At 48.9% G+C, this 19,807-nt stretch overlaps 1 protein-coding gene across 2 annotated transcripts in view; it reads left to right on the forward strand.

Moving 5' to 3' along the window:
* Positions 1 to 669: 669 nt before the first annotated feature.
* Positions 670 to 19,807, forward strand: part of FAM83A (family with sequence similarity 83 member A) — a 29,525-nt gene continuing 10,387 nt past the window's right edge. For both annotated transcript variants that reach the window (XM_015455147.3, XM_005564019.5), the window contains exons 1-3: positions 670 to 1,340; positions 11,825 to 11,992; positions 14,071 to 14,195. In XM_015455147.3, the coding sequence (XP_015310633.3) occupies positions 861 to 1,340; positions 11,825 to 11,992; positions 14,071 to 14,195 (773 nt within the window). In that variant the 5' untranslated portion in view covers positions 670 to 860. The remainder of the gene's footprint in view (positions 1,341 to 11,824; positions 11,993 to 14,070; positions 14,196 to 19,807) is intronic.

Here is a 19,807-nt window from a genome sequence, read left to right on the forward strand (position 1 = left end):
CCACGTGCTGCTCCTCCTGCTCCAGCACCAAGACCGACTGGTCCTTTGGGCTCGTGAGCTGCGGGCAGCCTTGGCTCGTTCTCCAGACGGTGTTCCAAGCAGCCTCTTCCAGCAAGGCAGCGTTGGCCTGAGAACTGGAAACTCTTTGCGGTCTCTGCAAACAGGACAATGACAATGACACTTGAGAAAGCATGGGAGAGAGGAGCACCTTCATAGGGCAGCAAGGGGTGGGCACTTGGGTGTGACCAAGGAGAGGAGGCGCACCTGGTCTACAGCTCTCCCTGGCCCGTGTCCAGCTCCCTCCTGACATGGGGCGGGGGGAGGCATCTCAGGGATGGCATCTTTCCCGCCATAGGGAAATTCTCATCTTTGACACATCGTGGGAATCGAGGCATCCAGGAGGGGAGCAGAGGCAGGCAGGCCTCCTTCAGGCCCATCCTCCAGCTGGGCTGGTGGTGCTGGGGAGGCTCCCTGCTTGGTAACAAAGGCCTGAGGGAGAGTTGTGAAACCCAGCAGGAAAGCCGGCTCACCTTCGCCTCCCCCCGCGGCTGGGAGGAGAGGAAATATCCCATGACTGACTGTGCCAAGGTGGTGTCTGAGCCAGCCCTCCCGGCCCGAGGGCAGGGCAGGTGGCCCTGAGAGATAAGCCAATCCCTCGGCTGCAGATGAGGAGTTCTGAGAAGCATTGCTCAGGACAGCGGTAAATCACTTCTTGGAGGTGCCCTGCACGCCGGTACTGGGATCAGGCGGCCTCCCGGGGGTGTGGGAGCCCCACTCCTCCGTGGTGTGTTCCATTTGCTTCCCACATCTGGAGGAGCTGACGTGCCAGCCTCCCCCAGCACCACCCAGGGACGGGCGGCATGAGCCGGTCAAGGCACCTGGGCAAAATCCGGAAGCGTCTGGAAGATGTCAAGAGCCAGTGGGTCCGGCCAGCTAGGGCTGACTTTAGTGACAACGAGAGTGCCCGGCTGGCCACGGACGCCCTCTTGGATGGGGGTCCTGAAGCCTACTGGCGGGTGCTCAGCCAGGAAGGCGAGGTGGACTTCTTGTCCTCGGTGGAGGCCCAGTACATCCAGGCCCAGGCCTGGGAGCGCCCCTGTCCCCCAGACACCCTGGGAGGGGCAGAGACAGGCCCTAAGGGACTAGACTCCAGCTCCCTACAGTCCGGCACCTACTTCCCCGTGGCCTCAGAGGGCAGCGAGCCAGCCCTACTGCACAGCTGGGCCTCAGCTGAGAAGCCCTACCTGAAGGATAAATCCAGCGCCACCGTGTACTTCCAGACCGACAAGCACAACAACATCAGAGACCTCGTCCGCCGCTGCATCACCCGGACCAGCCAGGTACCAATGGCAAAACCCTGTCTCCGTGGCTAAGTAGCAGGGAGGATGGGGGGCTGATGGAGCAGGGAGGGGGGTGCATTTTGCTCCCAGGGTCAGAGTCCAGATGATTGGGGCTTCAGATGGAGGGGCATTGCTGTCCGCCTTGCCCTGGACCACTGACCTCCTGATCCCACCTGTCACAACCGGGGTCTAGGCCACCACCACTTATCACCGGAACTCCTGCAATCACTTCCTGCCTGGCCCCCTCTTCCATTTTGATCCCCATCCTTGCAGTCTCCATACTACAGTAGAGCGGCTTTTCCTCTCTTCTTTTCTATTCTTTTCTCTTTTTTTTGAGACAGATCTTGCTCTGTCGCCCAAGCTGGAGTGCAGTGGCACTATCCCGGGTCACTGCAACCTCCACCTCCCAGGTTCAAGCGATTCTCCTGCCTCAGCTTCCCGAGTAGCTGGGATTACAGGCGCATGCCACCACGCCTGGCTGGTTTTTGTATTTTTAGTAGAGATGGGGTTTCACCATGTTGGCCAGGCTGGTTTGGAACTCCTGACCTCAGGTGATCTGTCCACCTCGGCCTCCCAAAGTGTTGGGATAACAGGCGGGAGCCACAGTGTCCTGCTAGAGCAAGCTTTTCTATACTACAAATCTAATTTGGTCTTTTCCCTGCTTAGAGCTTTTGGTAGCTCCCAGTTGCCCACAGTGGGAAGAGCAAACTCCTTAGCATGGTTCGCACCTCCTCCTGCTCCATACCAAGTGCCCTGTAGAGCTTGTCTGTGGGCCTTTGCGTGTGCTGTGCCCTCTGCCTGGCCCCGCTTGCCTTCCCTGCTTTTCATTTGATGCACACCTACTCCTGCTTCAGGACCCAGCATGAAAGCCTCTTCCCCAGTAAGCCTTTCCTGAATTCCCCAGGCTGTGTTGGGGTACCCACCTCCGCGCTTCCAAATGTAAGGGGACCACTCCGCTGGGCTCACCTTTGCCCCTTCTCCTCTCAGACTCTGCTAAGACCTGTCTGCCCACAAATGACCTTGTGGCTCTTGAATCCAGCCAGTGGCCAGGCAGAAGATGGGGTAGGCAGCAGAGGGCGTTTCTCTCTCCCCAGAATTTTCACACCTTGATAAGTGTCTTTAGAAGAGAAAAAGCCCTTCAAGCCCAGAGCTGGGCTGGTAGGACTTCAGGCACCATAAGAGCTGGATCAGGAGTTCTCCCAATGCCCCGGGATCTCCAGCCTCAAGTGACATCCTGCTGTCAGCCGGAAATGAGTGGAGGGACTCGACCTCTGGGGTCTTGTTCTATCCCAGGTGCACAAAATGACTCCAGCACCAGGCTGTGGGTGCCCACCCCTCGCTCCTGATACTGCAGAGGAGTAGGGGAGAATGGACCCCAAGGAAAAACATTCATCGTCTGTAAAATCCTCTCTGTCTCACTCTCTGCCTCTCTCTCATTAAAATTATTTATTTTGTTATCCTTAGAAGAACTCATAAAAGACCGTGCTGATGTTTAGGTTGGTTTTTTGCTAGGTCCCAGTCTCATAACTGAATTCCTTCCCAAGTTCAATACCGTGTGAAATCTTAAGGTTCCAGAAAAAGCCACCAAGGGTGAAGAGGCCATGCGTGGAGGAGGAGGGAGGGAGCGGAGTTGGAAAATTTAGTGGAAGGTAACAACAGGTGGGGCGTTGGCTTTCAGTGCGGCTGGGCTGCTTGCAGCAGTGTTTCATGTTTCCGTGGCAGGGCAGCATTTGAGGATGCGTCCAGGCAGGCGGCCAGGAGTGCCCACGCTGCCTTGCGGCCCAGCGCTGGCTGCACCCCCTCAGGCAAGTCCCTGGACTCCTCAGGGTTCAGCTTCTATGCCGGACTAAGGTCCCTCCAGGCTCCAAAGGCCTGTTCCTGAGTGTGCCAGTTCTGGTCTTTCTGCATGAAGTTCAGTGCTCTCCCGAGGGGCGGGGATCAATACTGTTGGGGGAAATTGTCAATCACAGCTGCTCGAAGGGCGAGGGAGGATCCCTGGAAGGAAGCCTGGTTAGGGCTTGTAAAACACAGTCCCCTGGCTGAGTCCCTCTCCTCCCCACTCCACACCCAGTGAGGCTTCTGCATCCACCTTTAGGACCCTGAGACCACTGATGTCCTTTGGACCAGCACAGTGTGTTACGAACTTAGGACAACACTTAAAAATCTGAAGGTTTTACCTGAAAGTAAGAACTTGCAGCTCCTCTTAGCAGGTGGGCTCTGCTGGCATGGAGTTGTGGCTGCTTCGTTGGGTGGGTCCTCTTTGCCACAGTCCCTACCATTCCCTGTTGTCCTGGGACCCTCAGGGGTTCACTCGTTTGGATGTCTGCCAGGCATCCAATAATAATTAATTGGTTATAATTATTGGTTAACAGGCACTCCATTAATAATAAAGAACTATTTCAAACAATTCACAGTTTTCGTTTCGTTTCTTTTTCTTTTTCTTTTTTTTTTTCTGTCCCCCAGGCTGGAGTGCAGTGGCTCAATCTTGGCTCACTGCAACCTCCACCCTCTGGGTTCAAGCAATTCTCCTGCCTCAGCCTCCTGAGTAGCTGGGATTACAGGCAGCTGCCACTGCGCCAGACTAATTTTTGTATTTTTAGTAGAGATGGGGTTTCATCATGTTGGCCAGGCTAGTCTTGAATTCCTGACCTCATGATCCACCCACCTCGGCCTCCCAAGTGCTGGGATTACAGGCATGAGCCACCGCACCTGGCCAGTTATAGTTTCTAATATGGCAAACATCAGTAGCTATAATCCACATGAACAAAAGCTCTTTGAGATCACCAATAATTTTTAAGAGTAGAAAGCAGGGTTTGTGATGTCCCTGTCACACACATAGGCACATATGCACACACGTACACACACACGAATGCACACAAATGCACATACACACACCCCCATGTGCAGGGACTCGGGGACAGCCAGTTCCCACAGACACAGCTGGGGAGCTGGAGCCTCAGCCTATGCTGTCCTTGGAAGTAGGTGGCGAGAAGAATAGGAGAGAGTGAGGAAATGGATTTGAATTCTCCCTCTCCTAAGCCTCAGCCCCCAAGCGGAGTCGGAAGGGAACAAACTGAGAGACCCAGCCTGAGAGGTGTTTCCTGGAGCACTTTCCACTCTAGAAGAAGCAGGAATTCTCCTTCCTTCCCTTCATGCCCAAATTCCTTTATTCCAGGCAGGGCGCGGTGGCTCTCACCTGTAATCTCAGCACTTTGGGAGGCCGAGGCAGGCGGATCGCCTGAGGTCAGGAGTTCAAGACCAGCCTGGCCAAGATGGTGAAACCCCATCCCTACTAAAAATACAAAAATTAGCTCAGTGTGGTGGCAGATGTCTGTAATCCCAGCTACTCGGGAGACCGAATCAGGAGAATCGCTTGAACATGGGAGGTGGAGGCTGCAGTGAGCCAAGATGCTGCCACTGCACTCCAGCCTGGGTAACAGAGCAAGACTACTCTGTCTCAAAAAAACACTTCCCTTATTCCACAAAGCCTAACATGCCCCCGCACCCAGGATGGCAGAGTGGACCAAGAGGGATCCCTCCCTCTGGGGAGCTCCCTGCCAACCACCTGCTCCTTAGGAGCGAGGAGAAAGAATTAGACGGTGGCAGTCCCAGGCTTGGGCAACCCTTGGTGCCTGGAGGTGGAGAGAGGGATTAGGGCAGGCTTCACGAAAGAGTTGGTCTCGGAGTTGAGTCTCAAAGGATGAGTAAGCGTTTGCTGCGCAGAGAAGGAAGGGAAAGGAATTCCAGACCTAAGGAGGGTCACATGTGAAAGCCAGGAGATGTGAGAGGGCCCATGTGTCTTAGAGGTGATGGGACCAGAGCTTGGGGATGTGATAAAGGGGGAGGACAGGAACAGAGGCTGTCAGGGTCAGAGCCAAAGACTGAGAGCAGTGGTTCCCAAAGCGTGGTGTGGGGGATCCCTGAGGTCCCTGGGGCCCTTTCAGCGGCCGTAAGACCCTGCCCTTTCGAACCACTTATCCCATGTGGGGCTAGATTATTCCCATCCACTTCCTCCCAGACAACCCTTCGCGGCAGATTCACGCAGAAGCGGCTCTGATGAGGTGAAGGTGCGGACATCAGAGGTTTGCAAAAATGCAAAACAGTGCCGCTCTGCTCACCACGTTTTTGTTATTGTTTTGGAAAATACATTTCTTTTTCATGAAAATTGTTATTTTATGTTAACATACAATGGGTTTATTATTGATATTTTAAAATAACTATTAATAATAAAGAACTATTTCAAAAACTATTCAGTTTTAGTTTCTAATACGGCAAACTCCAATAGCTATAACCCACACGAACAAAAGCTCTTTGAGATCACCAATAATTTTTCAGAGTGGAAGGTGGTCCTGACACCAAATGGACAGGGAGTGTTTCAGGCAAGCCGGGGCCAGTGGAGAAAGTGAAGTGGGGATGAGATGGGATGATGTTCTTGGCAGGGAAACTCTGGGGGCTGGAATTATTGCTTTTTTATTTTATTTTTATTTTTTATTTATTTATATATTTTTTCCTGAGACTGAGTCTCGCTCTGTTGCCCAGGCTGGAGAGCAATGGCACGATCTCAGCTCACTGCAACCTCCACCTCCCAGGTTCAAGCAATTCTTGTGCCTCAGTCACCAAAGTAGCTGGAATTACAGGCACGTGCCACCATGCCCAGCTAACTTTTTTTTTTTTAAAGTAGAGATGGAGTTTCACCATGTTGGCCAGGCTGGTCTCGAACTCCTGACCTCAAGTGATCCGCCCACCTCAGCCTCCCAAAGTACTGAGATTACAGGCGTAAGCCACTGCACCAGGCCTATTGCTCTTTTTCTAGCATGTCCTCCTTTCTCCCTCCCTCCCTCAGGCTGTATCTGATGGAAACAGACAAATAGGCAGACAGATGGACATCAGTCCTTCTCTTAGTCCTGAAGCAGAAGGTGCGAGGCGTGGACTCTGGGAGGGTCCGGGCCACCTCTGCATTCTAGCCCGGGGGAGTCGGAAAGTGATCTGCACCTCCGCTCCTCATCTGGAAACCGGGCCATGGTGTGGTGAAAGGCATCTGAGGTGGACACAGGGCTAATAGAAGGTGCTCAACAGGAAGTTGCTGTTGTTATTACTCATCCCTCAAAAGCAGGCTCAGAAAAATCACCAAAACATAGGCGAGAAAAAGAAAGAGGAAAATAGAGTGGAGGTGGGGTGCTGAGTGGCCCCAACAACTGTGCCCAACATGGATGGCGGCCCCAACCGGACCTAAATCTCATTTCCCCTGAGGATTTCCAGCCCCTGAGAAACTCACATCCACCTGGCAAGGAGCAAGGAATTCTCAGCCAGGATGCGAGGTCCCCACAGATGGCCCTGAGAGTGCTGTGGTCCCGCAGACAGCATCGCCTGGCTGGGCGCCTCCCTCTCACTGGAGCTCGGGACTCCTGGGCGTGCCAGGCTCTACTTCTAGACCCTCTTTCTTCAGCCAGGTGTCACGGAGAGTGTGTCCTTCTGCCTCTCGGCACCCCTCCCTGCTGTGCTGGTCTCTCTGAGTGGCCTTACAAGACACAGCCTTCTATATCCTGTTTCTTTGGCTTATACCCATAGAGGAGTGGCACTAGGTTTTTGTTTTTGTTTTTTTTTAGATGCTGGGTCTCACTATGTTGCCCAGGCTACACTCGAACTCCTGGGCTCAAGCAATTCTCTTGCCTCAGCCTCTTGAGACTACAGACACGTGCCACCACACCCCGCCTGGGCACTAATTTTAACCCTCTTCCATAACCTGGCTTAGAACAACACTCTTGCATTCTGTTATTCTAACATTACCCACACTTTCTCATGAACAATGCACATAAAACCGAGAGTTATATTTTAAACTCTGTATATATACTAACGTACTAACTCTATATATACACTAACTAAATGTGATATACTAACGTAATCACCTTTATTTTATAGTGCTGTAATTCACATTATCTGGGTTTACAGTTAGACCCATCTTTTCTGATAGCTAACATGCTATTACTGTGTCGTATATTAGAGGTAAAGAAACTGAGTTCTGGAGAGGTGTTGACTTATTTGAAGGCTAGTTCCCAGCAGCATCAGGATGAGTGTCAAAGTTCCCTAACTCCAGACAGATCGCTTTTTCTCTGGGTTCTGTGCTACCCTTTGTGTTAGCTTTCTAGGGCTGCCATAACAAATTACCGCACATTTTGTGGCTTAAAACTACAGAAATTTATTCCCTCACAGTTCTGGTGGCCAAAAGTCAGAAATCCAGGCGTCACTGGGCTGAGCCCACTACAAAGGCCTGAGGAGAGCGTTCTTCTTTGCCTGTCCCAGCTTCTGGTAGCTCCAGGCATTCCTGGTTCATGGCCGCGTCGCTCCAATCTCTGCTTTGGGCTTCACACGGCTTTCTCCTGTTCTCCCAGTGCTTCTCTTCTGATATCTCTCATAAGGACATGTATCATCGGATTTAGAGCCCACCAGATAACCCAGGATAATCATCTTGAGATCCTTTATTCAGTTACATCTGCAAAGAAGCTTTTCCCAAATGAGGGCATATGCACAGTTCTAGTGGTCGGGGTTGGACGTTTCTTTTGAGGAGACACCGTTCAACGCACTACACCTTCTTTTTCTTTCTTTCTTTTTTTTTTTTTTTTTTGAAATAGGGTCTCTCTCTGTCACCCAGACTGGAGTGCAGTGGTGCAATGTCAGCTCACCGCAACCTCTGCCTCCCAGGTTCAGGCGATTCTCCTGCCCCAGCCTCCCGTGTAGCCGGGATTACAGGCATGCGCCACCACGCTGAGTTGATTTTGTATTTTTAGTAGAGATGGGGTTTCGTCATGTTGCCCAGGTTGATTTCGAACTCCTGGCCTCAAGCAATACACCAGCCTCAGCCTCCCAATATGCTAGGATTGCAGGCATAAGCCACCGTGCCTAGCCTTCAACCCACTATACCTTCTAAGGAAGAACAGTGGTCCAAACCAGTTACTGGCTTCAAATTAATCCAGCTGGAAGACAATCCCAACAGGAAGCAAACAAGATAACCCTAGACAGGGTGAGCCTGTATTTCCAAGCATCCTTTAATTCAAGATGCTGGGTTATTTCCAAACCTGCCCCGTCTCTGTTCATTCACCAGCTCACCCAGCCCTGTCTCAGGAAAATGGTGATTCACTGGCACAGAACTGGAAGTACTTACTGACCTATCAGGCAGGGAGGCAAGGGTCTCTTTCGTCAATACCTTGGAAGAGGAGGCATTTACCTTTCAGCCAACAGGGAAAGCCTAAGCTGCTTTCGGTGCCATAAGGCTACATGTGTGCAAGACAATTAATTGTGTGATTACAGGGCCATGGTTCTAATGATCACACCCTCATTATTAGAACATCTTTTCCGATTTCCTGCCCAGGGTGAGCAATTTCTGAGGAGTTCCCTCTCCTGTCTGGCTATCCGTCCACATCACAGAAAGTAGATTCCAAGTGGATACCAGCTATCAGTTTGGCCTGCCAGCGAGACACCTCTCTTTCCTTTGCCACTTCCCAGATGGCAGTGGTTTAAAAAATATATTGCAATTATTAGAAAGAGAGTGGGACATTAATATTGCAGGTAATCTTGAAAAAAGTGAATGGCCATATTCCCTGTGAAAGGAAATTATCTTGGGCCCCCAGAATCACTAAGGGAAACTCAAGCTGGAAACTGCTTAGGGCAAACCTGCCTCCCATTCTATTCAAAGTCACCCCTCTGCTCACTGAGATAGATGCATATCTGATGCCTCCTTTGGAAAGGCTCATCAGAAACTCAAAAGGATGCAACAGTTTGTGTCTCACCTATCGGTGACCTGGAAGCTCCCTCCCAGCTTTGAGTCTTCCTGCCTTTGCTTCAAGTTGTCCCACCTTTCCAGACCGAACCGAAGTGCTTCTTACATACATTGATCGATGTCTCATGTCTCCCTAAAATGTATAAAATCAAGCTGTGCCCCGACCACCATGGGCACATGTCATCAGGACTTCCTCAGGAACGTCCTCAACCTTGGCAAAATAAACTTTCTAAATGAACTGAGACCTGTCTCATTTTCTGGGTTCACATGCCCCATCCTAACATGACTGCTAGTTTTTGCTTTGGGCTTATCTACAATCATGCACGGAATAACGACATTTTGGTCAGTAACAGACCACATCTATGACAGTGCTCCCATAAGATTATAATGGACCAGGTGGAGTGGCTCACTCCTGTAATCCCAGCACTTTGGGAGGCTGAGGCTTAAGGATTGCTTAAGCCCAAGAGTTTGAGACCAGCCTGGGCAACATAGTGAAACCCCATGTCTACAGAACAAAAAAAAAAAAGAGAAAGAAAAAGAAGAAAGAAAAGAATGAAAGAAGAAAGAGAGAAAGAAAAAGAAAGAAGAACGAGAGAAAGAAAACGAAAGAAGAAAGAAAGAAAGAAAAAGAAGAAAAGAAAAGAAGAAAAGGAAGGAAGGAAGGAAGGAAGGAAGGAAGGAAGGAAGGAAGGAAGGAAGGAAGGAAGGAAGGAAAAGATTATAATGGAGCATACACAGAAACGTGATATGCACTTGACATTGACATTGCAGATGAAATAGGAGAAATGATTAATATTCAGTAATGGTGCTGGGACATTTGGTTTTCCATGTGAAAATATATATATATATATATGAACATATATACCATCTAGGTTTGTGTAAATATACTCTATGATGTTCACACAATGAAGAAGTCACCTAATGACGGATTACTCTGTGTCTCCGCCATTGAGTGCCATTGATTGTATCTGTATTCACTCACTGGCAGTCATCATGGACACACTTCTACTTTATGTTGTTTTCTTTCTTCACTTAATTCATTGTTAACACACATTTGTTGAGATTATACAGCAGGTTTAACTTCAGGCTATAAACATTTCACCTTGTCTTATACCTTCTACATAACCATTGTAATTAACATTTTTGATTTTTATTTATTATTTATTTATTTATTTTGAGACAGAGTCTCCTTCTGTCACCCAGGCTGGAATGCAGTGGTGTGATCTCGGCTCACTGCAACCTCCGCCTCCTGGGTTCAAGCGATTGTCCTGCCTCAGCCTCCCCAGTAGCTGGGACTATAGGCGTGGGCTACCAGCTCAAAAAAATAATAATAATTTTTTTTTTTAGTAGAGAGGGGGCTTCACCATGTTGGTCAGGCTGGTCTCGAACTCCAGACCTCAAATGATCCGCCCGCCTCGGCCTCCCAAAGTGTTGGGATTATAGGCGTGAGCCACAGTGCCTGGCAGTAATTAACATTTTTAATGACTGCCTAATAAGCTGCTTGTCAATATATCACAAGGTATTAGAAAGGACTCATGATTGGGTGACAGAGAGTAAACCCAAACAAGCTTAAGAAGAAGAAAAACATTCATTGACATCTACAGTGGAAAAGACAAGGGTGGCACTGGTCTCAGGCATGGCTGGAACCAGGTGTCCAAATGACACTGCTGGTACTCTGTTTCTACCTCCTGGATGCTTTCTCCGGGGCTGGCTTCATTGTCAGGCAGGCTCTCCCCAAGAGGTAGCAAAATGGTTGCCAGCAGCCATTGCTTATAAAATGCCAGCTAAGCAACCTTGCAGAAAGAACACCTCCTTTCCTAGGAGTCCCAGCTAAAGTCCTGGGCTGACTCTCATTAGAATAACTTAGATCATGTGACCTATTCGTGTGACCACCTCTGAACCAATCTCCGTGGCCAACAGGAGATGCAATTCTCCTATTGGTCTAGCCCTGGTCATGTGGTCTCCCCATATCCAATCAAGGGATGGCAATAGACCCATCCAAACCACATTGATTGTGGAGGAGAGGCAATTCCTTAAGTCAGGCTGCGATGCTGTTGGCAGAAGAAGGGGGAATGAATGCTTGGCAGGAGGAACCCAGATGTTTCTCCTGCTCGCTGGATGTCTAGGACTCCCCTCCCCAGTTTCTGCTGTGACAGATGATACAGTAGCTGTGGGTAGAGCGTCACTCCCTTCTCCGTCTCACGGGGAGCAGCTTGCTCTAGGCGTTTATATATGATGCCTCCACATGGGATTTTGTTTGAGGTGAGGATTCCACCGCTTAACAGCATTTGAAAATCAGTGGCCATAGTGTGCCCTCCAGCTCCAAGTGGCTGAGAATCCATGACCTTAACTTTATTCCTCTCCTGGAACCCGCTGAGATGCTGCTTCTTGTTCTTCTCTGCTCTCCTTCTCTTTCTAGCCTTTTCCCTTCCTCCTCAGCACTCCCCACTCCCACAGTGGGCATAGGGGCCCACAGATAGCTGGTGAGGCTGGAGAGATGGTATCAGGACAGGGTCAGGGGCCTCCACTCCAGCTCTTCCTTTTCCTTCCATTAATCCTGCCCTGTCAGACCCACTCTACCCCTATCCTCTCCCCTCTGGCCCAGTGGGAACAGCTCTCCCAGGGCCACTGGGACTCAGGCAGTTTGGGTGAAACCAATTAGCACCTGGCCCTGACTTTTCTGGTAACTGAGCCCTCTACTCTGGCCCAGGTCCTGGTCATCCTGATGGATGTGTTCACGGATGTGGAGATCTTCTGTGACATTCTAGAGGCAGCCAACAAGCGTGGGGTGTTCGTTTGTGTGCTCCTGGACCAGGGAGGTGTGAAGCTCTTCCAGGAGATGTGTGACAAAATCCAGATCTCTGACAGTCACCTCAAGGTAGGGGCCCCAATGAGAGTCCTAAGGGTACTCATATTAGTCCAGACAGGATAGTCTATGCAGTAGTAACAAATGTCCCCATCTTGTGTTAACAGCTGAACATAATAAAGGTTCATTTCTTGCTCAAACAAACTCCTATGTAGGTCAGATGGCCCTCCTCCATCTTGTAGCTACATCCTGAGAAATACATGGCCTCTAAGATAGCCATGACAGGGAAAGGCTGGAGGACTCTGCAGGATGTTTCCAGGATCTGACCTGGAAGAGATTTTCATCGCTTTCTCTTATAACCCATTGACCTTACCCAGATGCACAGATGCTAGGAAATGTAAAGGGTCATGGGTATCTAGTGAGCAGCATCTCTGCCATGTACTCCTGTTCTCCTCTCAGCTGGGGAAGCCCAGGGGCTGCATCTCACAGGGCAGGCAACCTCCAGGGTCTGTGGGATACGTTCAGAACTCCCTGGCCCCAACAAGATGTTGATCCTCTTGGACTTCACTGAACCCTGTACTTCCCTCTCCTGGTAAAGAGAAAAGAAACCCAGAGATAAGGGTTCAATTCATCACACAAATTTGAGGACAACTAATTCAAATGTGAACACCACCCATAGCTTTCATGAGTAGGCCCAGCTGAGCAGCTGATGGGTGGCCCTCAGATCTCCTTTGATAAGTCTCCTCTAGCTCAGGCAAGAGAGGTTCTGTTCTCTGGGAGAACCTCCCAGATAAGAATGAAGCCTCCTCCCTCCCTCCCTTCTCCTATGCATGGATGCAGCTGAGTTCAGTGCTGCCTCCTGCTGCCATAGGCCTTGGGACCTCTGACTGCTGGTCTGTTTGGCATGACGTGGATCACATCTCTTTGGTACCAGGCCATTGAAACAGGTCAGGACCGTCAGAACTGGCCTTGCTTTCGTGGCCTATGCTGGCCACACCTGACAGTACTCTGCTCACCATAGGACAATGGTGTCCCTCCTCTCAAGATCTCACAGAGCTATGGAGAAACCCAGGGGAAGCGGCTGGAGGCAGGACTGCCCTTCCCAGAGCCTGGCAGCAGTCTTTTGAGGAATGCAGACAGTACTCCACCTCCCTCAGCCTTAACCTTGAGACTTCCACACTTTACCTGCCTTCCATTTCTCCAGCCTTCCAGCCCTAGGGCGGGAGCAGCAGTTGTTACAGGGAAGACAAGGGATAAATAGAGCCATGGTACGATTGCAGACTCACCTTTGCTTAAGACAATACAGGGTCTATTGCTACCTCCACAAAACTACCTCCTCTGGCTGCACCCAGCCTTCCCTCTGAACAGCTTGCAGTCAGGGACTCAGGTCAAGCCACTTACAAGGCAGGGCTGGGCTTGCCTCCAAGTAACTGTCAGGCCACCTGTGGCTCATGGGGGCCTAGACTCAGGGCTCCATAGGCATCAGGCCGTTGCTTTTATTTGCTGCCTTATTTGAATTCTACCCCCTTCCTTTTTTTGTTTTGTTTTGTTTTTGTTTTTGTTTTGTTTTGTTTTTGTTTTTGTTTTGTTTTGTTTTTGCCAGCTAATGCCAGGACAATGAAGAACAATTCAGCCCAAGGAAAATACTAATATGGTCCAGAATCCCACCAACCAGAGATAATACATTTTCATCTTGATGAACATTCTACCAGACATTTTCTTACACAAATTGTCTTAGTCCATCACAGCTGCTATAACAGAATTCCATAGACTGGTGGCTTATAACAACAGAAATTTATTCCTATGGTTCTAGAGGCTGGGAACTCCAAGATCAATGTTCTGGCAGATTCGGCATCTGGTGAAGGCCACTTCCTGGCCTATAAATGGCTGTCTTCTTGCTGTGTCCTCACGTGGCAGAAGGAGTGAGGGAGCTCTCTAGGCTTCCTTTATAAGGCACTCATCCCATTCATGAGAGCTCCACCTTCATGACCTAATCTCCTCCCAAAGGCCCCACCTTCTAGTACCATCACCCTGGGGATTAGGTTTCTACATAGAATGGGGGTAAGGGGAACACAAACATCCAGCCTAAAGCCCAAATATATCTCTATAAACAGAATTAGGAAGTGACACCTTGACATTCCCTCCAACAGAACATTTCCATCCGGAGTGTAGAAGGAGAGGTGTATTGTGCCAAGTCAGGCAGGAAATTCGCTGGCCAAATCCGGGAGAAGTTCATCATCTCAGACTGGAGATTCGTCCTCTCTGGATCTTACAGGTGAGCCCTGGATTCGTCTCCTGTCAAGGGTTCGTGGAGGACAAGGGCTGGGTGAGGTGGAGCCCAGCTCCCATCGCTCAGACACACACACCCCCACCAGCTCCCGGAAGGTATCCCTCTGCCTGGAGCTGGAGCTGCATCACCTAGATGGGGGGAGAGGCAGGAAATGTGGGCCCTTGCTGGCAAGAATTCCAGGTAGAGAGGCATTTCCAGGTGCCTCCGTTTCCCTTGATATTGCAATAGGACATAGAATCCTCTTCTTTTCCCTCCTCGGATATCTTAGATGTGATTATGAAGTGATGCAATTTGTTTAGTTGTGTGTGTGCATACCCCATTGCTTTTTTCTTTTTTTTGAGATGGAGTCTCACCCTGTCACCCAGGCTGGAGTGCAATGGTGCAATCACAGCTCACTGCAACCTCCACCTCCGGGATTCAAGCGATTCTCCTCCCTCAGCCCCCCACGTAGCTGGGATTGCAGGCACCCGCTACCCCACCCGGCGAATTTTTGTATATTTCGTAGGGACGGGGTTTCATCGTGTTGGCCAGGCTGGTATCAAACTCCTGACCTCAGGTGATCCACCCATGTGGCCTCCCAAAGTGCTGAGATTACAGGCATGAGCCACTGCGCCCAGCCCCATTTTATTTTTTAAATTTTTATTATTTGCTCAAGCAATCCACCAGCCTCAGCCTCCCAAAGTGTTGGGATTATAGGCATGAGCCCCCTGCGCCCGGCCTCAGTTTGTGTTTAGACCCTCACACTAGACTCCTACATCCAAATGACTGACCACCCATTTATTCTAACAATGCTACATTGCCTGGGTCTGTCTTTGAAACTTGATTCAGAGCTTAAAAGATATTCTTTGAAATGTTCTTAGTGGTGGCACTAGGGAAGTGGATTTGATGGTGGGTTTTGTGGGAGGGATGAAATGAGAGGGCAATTGAGGAAGGAAGGAATAGCCGAAGGTCATTTGGGAACATTTTGTTTAGGAAGGTGATGAGTGTGACAGAGAGTGCAGAGGGGGCAACTGGTTGCATCTTATCTTACTTCCTCTGCTGCAAATACATAGCAGTGACCAGAGAAATATGAGCACAAACATTGGGATAAGCTGCGAGTGGAAGGCAGGCTTCCGGGGGCGTTAAGGATGCCCTCTTTCCCCAGGGAGCAGGAGCCCGCAATGCTGTTCCAAAGCCAGGTGAAGCCAACTGCCAAATCTCTAGCCAGAGACACATGAGCATAAAGAGAAAGAGAGAAAGGGAAAAGAAATAAATAAATAAACCCTAACATTTAAAATGTGCTATCTTTCTTTAGCCTTATTAGTGCCGTTTAGCTGAAATTCCACTTTTAATGACATTAACATTGCTACCTCCAGTCTTCCTTGGGCTTATACTTGTACAGTGTCTTAGTCCATTTGGGCTGCTATAATAACATCCCATAGACTGGATAGCTTATACACAACGGAAACCCTTACTCACAGTCCTGAAGGCTGGGAAGTCCTAGGTCGAGGTGTTGGCAGATTCAGTGTCTGGGGAAGGCCCACCTTCTGTCTCATAGACTGCTGTCTTTTCACTGTGTCACACAGCGAAAGTGTATCTTTATCCCTTCATGGTAAAAAGGTGAGGGAGCTCACTGGGGCCTCTTCTGCAAGGGCACTAACCCCATTCCTGAAGGTTCTACCTTCATGACCTAATCATGACTAATCATCACATTGAGGATTAGGATTTCAAATATGAATCTGGAGGAGACACAGACGTTCAGTCTAGAGCACAGAGCATAACTTTCTCTCTATCCCATTATTTTCAAACTTGCTGATAGATTTTAAGTGTGTCTTTTGTGAACAACGTATCATTAATTTTTGTTTTTCTGAGACGGAGTCTCGCTCTGTCACCCAGGCTGGAGTGCAGTGGTGCGATCCCAGCTCACTGCAACCTCCGCCTCCTGGGTTCAAGTGATTCTCCTGCCTCAGCCTCCTGAGTAGCTGGGATTACAGGTGCCTGCCACCACACTTGGCTAATTTTTGTATTTTTAGTAGAGATGGGGTTTCGCTATGATGGCCAGGCTGGTCTCGAACTCCTGACCTCAGATGATCCACCCACCTCAGCCTCCCAAAGTGCAGGAATTACAGGCGTGAGCCACCGCTCCCAGCCTCATTAAAGTTTTTAAAAGTATAATTTTATCATCTGTCTTTTAATAGGTATAATCCACATAGTTATTGTGATTGCTGATCTATTTGGATTTATTTCTAATATTTCTATTTTGACTTCGCTTTGCTTTTCCCCTTTTGTGTTTGCAGTTGAATGGACAGGTTTTCATATTACTTCTCTTTTAGATAGCTCCTTTTCTTTTCTCTGCTCGCTACGAAGCTTAATAATTTATATTTACTCTTTTCTTGTAATGGGACTCCTTCAGTTTTTAAAATACTTTACACGTTTTCCAAACAAAGTCCAAAATTGTGTAATAATTCTCCTCTCCTCCCAAATACAACAAGGACCTTCGTGCACTGTTTTTCAACATTTTGGTTCCTATTAAGTTCGTCAAGGCTGTTTCACTGTAAGGCACAGAAAATCTACTTAAAGTGGCTAAGTAAAGGCGGAAGGGAGGGGGTGTTGTAAGGCTGTGGCAGTTAATCTCAGGCACAGCCAAGGGCAGGACCAGCGCCTGCCAGGCCTCCCCGAGTCTGGGAAAAGCTAGGGTAAAAGCTGCTCACTCTGGCTTTTATGGGTCCACAGGCCTGTTGTTTAGCTTCTTTTTCTGGTTCTCTCTCCTGCCTCATGGATTGTATAAGTTAAATCTGACCTCCTCATCCCTAAGCTTTGGGGCCTCCCAGCCCAGCCCCCACCACCATCACTCCTGGTCCAGCCATTCTGTCAGCCCAGATCACCAACCAGTGGATGAGCTGTCTCCGAGGCTGGTGTCCACCCCTGAGCCAGTAACCTGTGGCTGGGGCAGGGGTGGCAGAAGGGAACTTGGCACGTGGCGAAAACATGGCTGCCCTTCACCCAGGCCTAGGGTGGGGCAAGTTTTCAGAGAAGAATCTCTAAAATATGTCATTCCGTCCTCAAACTTTTTAGAATTTGAAGGTAGGAGAACAAGGCTATGGAAAAAAAGAGAATGTGGCTTAGGAGGCACTTCAAGTGCAGTTCACACCTTCCTGCCCAGCTTGCCTTGAGGTCTGGAATGTCCGTCCTAGCACTGAGGGTCCCCATGTAAGTGCCTGCTCTGGGTGTTTCATGTAAATGGAATAATCATTCAATATGCGGCATTTTGTGGCTGGCTTCTTTCACTTAACATAACGTTTTCCAGGCTCATCAAGCTGTTAGCATGTGTCAGTGCTGCCTCCCTTTTCGTGGCTGAGCAATATTCCATGGACCGGACGGACCACAGTTGGTTTATCTGGTCGTCAATCCATAGACATTGGGTGGTTTCCTCCTTTCGGCGATTGTGAATATGAGCTGAGGAATTCTTGCAGCGCTCTTGACACTCTATTTCAAGGCACACATTCTACCCTGGGGAATGCAGATTTTGTATCACTAAAGGGAAGAAGGAGGTTGAGCTGTGGGCTAGAATAGCTGAGGATTCCCTGAACATGGGGAAGAAATCAAAGAACAGGTGCAGTGTTGAGCTGTCTCCTCAGTAGCCCCAAAATATGATACACTTTAAAGTGATCTGGGCCGGGCGTGGTGGCTCACACCTGTAATGCCAACACTTTGAGAGGCCGAGGCGGGTGGATCACCTGAGGTCAGTAGTTTGAGACCAGCCTGGCCAACATGGTGAAACCCCGTCTCTATTAAAAGTACACAAATTAGCTGGGCGCAGTGACACGCACCTGTAATCCCGGCTGCTGGGGAGGCTGAGGCACGAGAATCACTTTGAACCCGGGAGGCAGAGGCTGCAGTGAGCAGAGATCGCACCACTGCACTCCAGCCTGGGTGACAGAGTGAGACTCTCCTTCAAAAACAATTAAAAAATAAAAAATAAATAAAGTGATCTGAACTTCAACAGATCAAAGTTTGGATGTTTAAAAAAAAAAAAACTTCTTACCCAGAGGCTCTTATCTATAACATCCTGCCCAAAGTTCAAGATTAGACAATTATTTCTGAGAAATGTTGCACCCTCCCAGGACCCACTAGCTGCATTGCACAGGACCATGGGGCGGTTATCTCTGTGGAAAAAAGGAGAAGGCCTGGGAACACAGTCATTTGGAAACAGAGATGTAAAGATAAAAGGCTGAGAAACAACTTCTTATTATCTGTGTGTATGACGAAAACTGATGAAGGAACTTAAGCGACCGGGAGGGATTTCGAACATTTCAGGGAGATCAGAACTGCGCTAGTTGTGGGGGCTTCCTCCCTCTACCAAATGGTGTCAAATGCTGGGCAGATTAAGCTGAAACACATTCCCAAGATAAACTTCCCTGTAACACCCTCAGGAAAAGTGTCTATCTTCAACTTCTCAAAATATGAATTGTTCCACCCTCGAATCCTCAAATCCATATCATTTCACTTTTAAACCAAACAATCTCTCATACATTATGCTTTCCCCTAGAAGAACAAGAATGTGAATGTGTTAGGTCGTACCCCACTCTTTTGTTTCGAGATGCTCTGTTGCCTAGCGTGGTGGTGGTGTGATCTCAGCTCACTGCAGCCTCAGCCTCCTGGTTCAAGTGATACTCCCACCTCAGCCTCCCAGTAGCTGGAATTACAGGCGTGCACCTGGCTAATTGTCTTGTATATTTAGTAGAGATGGGGGGTTTCACCATGTTGGCCAGGCTGGTCTCGAACTCCTGACCTCAAGTGATCCGCCCTCCTCGGCCTCCCAAATTGCTGGGATTACAGGCGTGAACCACTGCTCCCAGCTTCTATACCCAACTCTTAATAGCTACGTACCTGTCATCTCTCTGGGCCTGTTTCCTCATCAGAACGAAATGGAAAATAATAACACATTCTCTTTGTATTAGAATTGTTGTAGAATTAAGTAAAACAGCAAGTGTAAATAGCTGCTGGGCATCTGAGATGCACTAAAAAAAGGTCACTTAAGAGTGTATTGTTGTTTAAGACATTGGTATTACTTAATACTTTCAAATTTATTTTGATATTAATAATTATAGTTCCAAGCAGGGTCTGTTTGAAGAGGATTACTGAGTTTTACTAGGCAGGCCGTGATTATTACTGTTACCAGCATTTTTATGCTTAACTAACATTGGTCTGTTGTATAAAGTGGTTTGACCTCACTTTCCAGTTGGTTTCTGTGAATTAGAAAAGAGCTATCATTGGCCGGGCACGGTGGCTCACGCCTGTAATCCTAGCACTTTGGGAGGCCGAGGCGGATCACCTGAGGTCAGGAGTTCGAGAGCAGCCAGACCAACACGGAGAAACCCCATCTCTACTAAAAATACAAAATTAGCCAGGTGTGGTGGTGGGTACCTGTAACCCCAGCTACTCAGGAGGTTGAGGCAGGAGACTAGCTTGAACCCGGGAGGCAGAGGTTGTGGTGAGCTGACACTATTGCATGCCAGCCTGGGCAACAAGAGCGAAATTCTGTCTCAAAAAAAAAAAGAAAGAAAGAAAGAAAAGGACTATTATTATGAAAGTATACTAATTTTTTTATTTGTGAA

This window comes from Macaca fascicularis, chromosome 8 (genome assembly GCF_037993035.2).
Source record: "Macaca fascicularis isolate 582-1 chromosome 8, T2T-MFA8v1.1".
Classification (NCBI taxonomy): domain Eukaryota; kingdom Metazoa; phylum Chordata; class Mammalia; order Primates; family Cercopithecidae; genus Macaca; species Macaca fascicularis.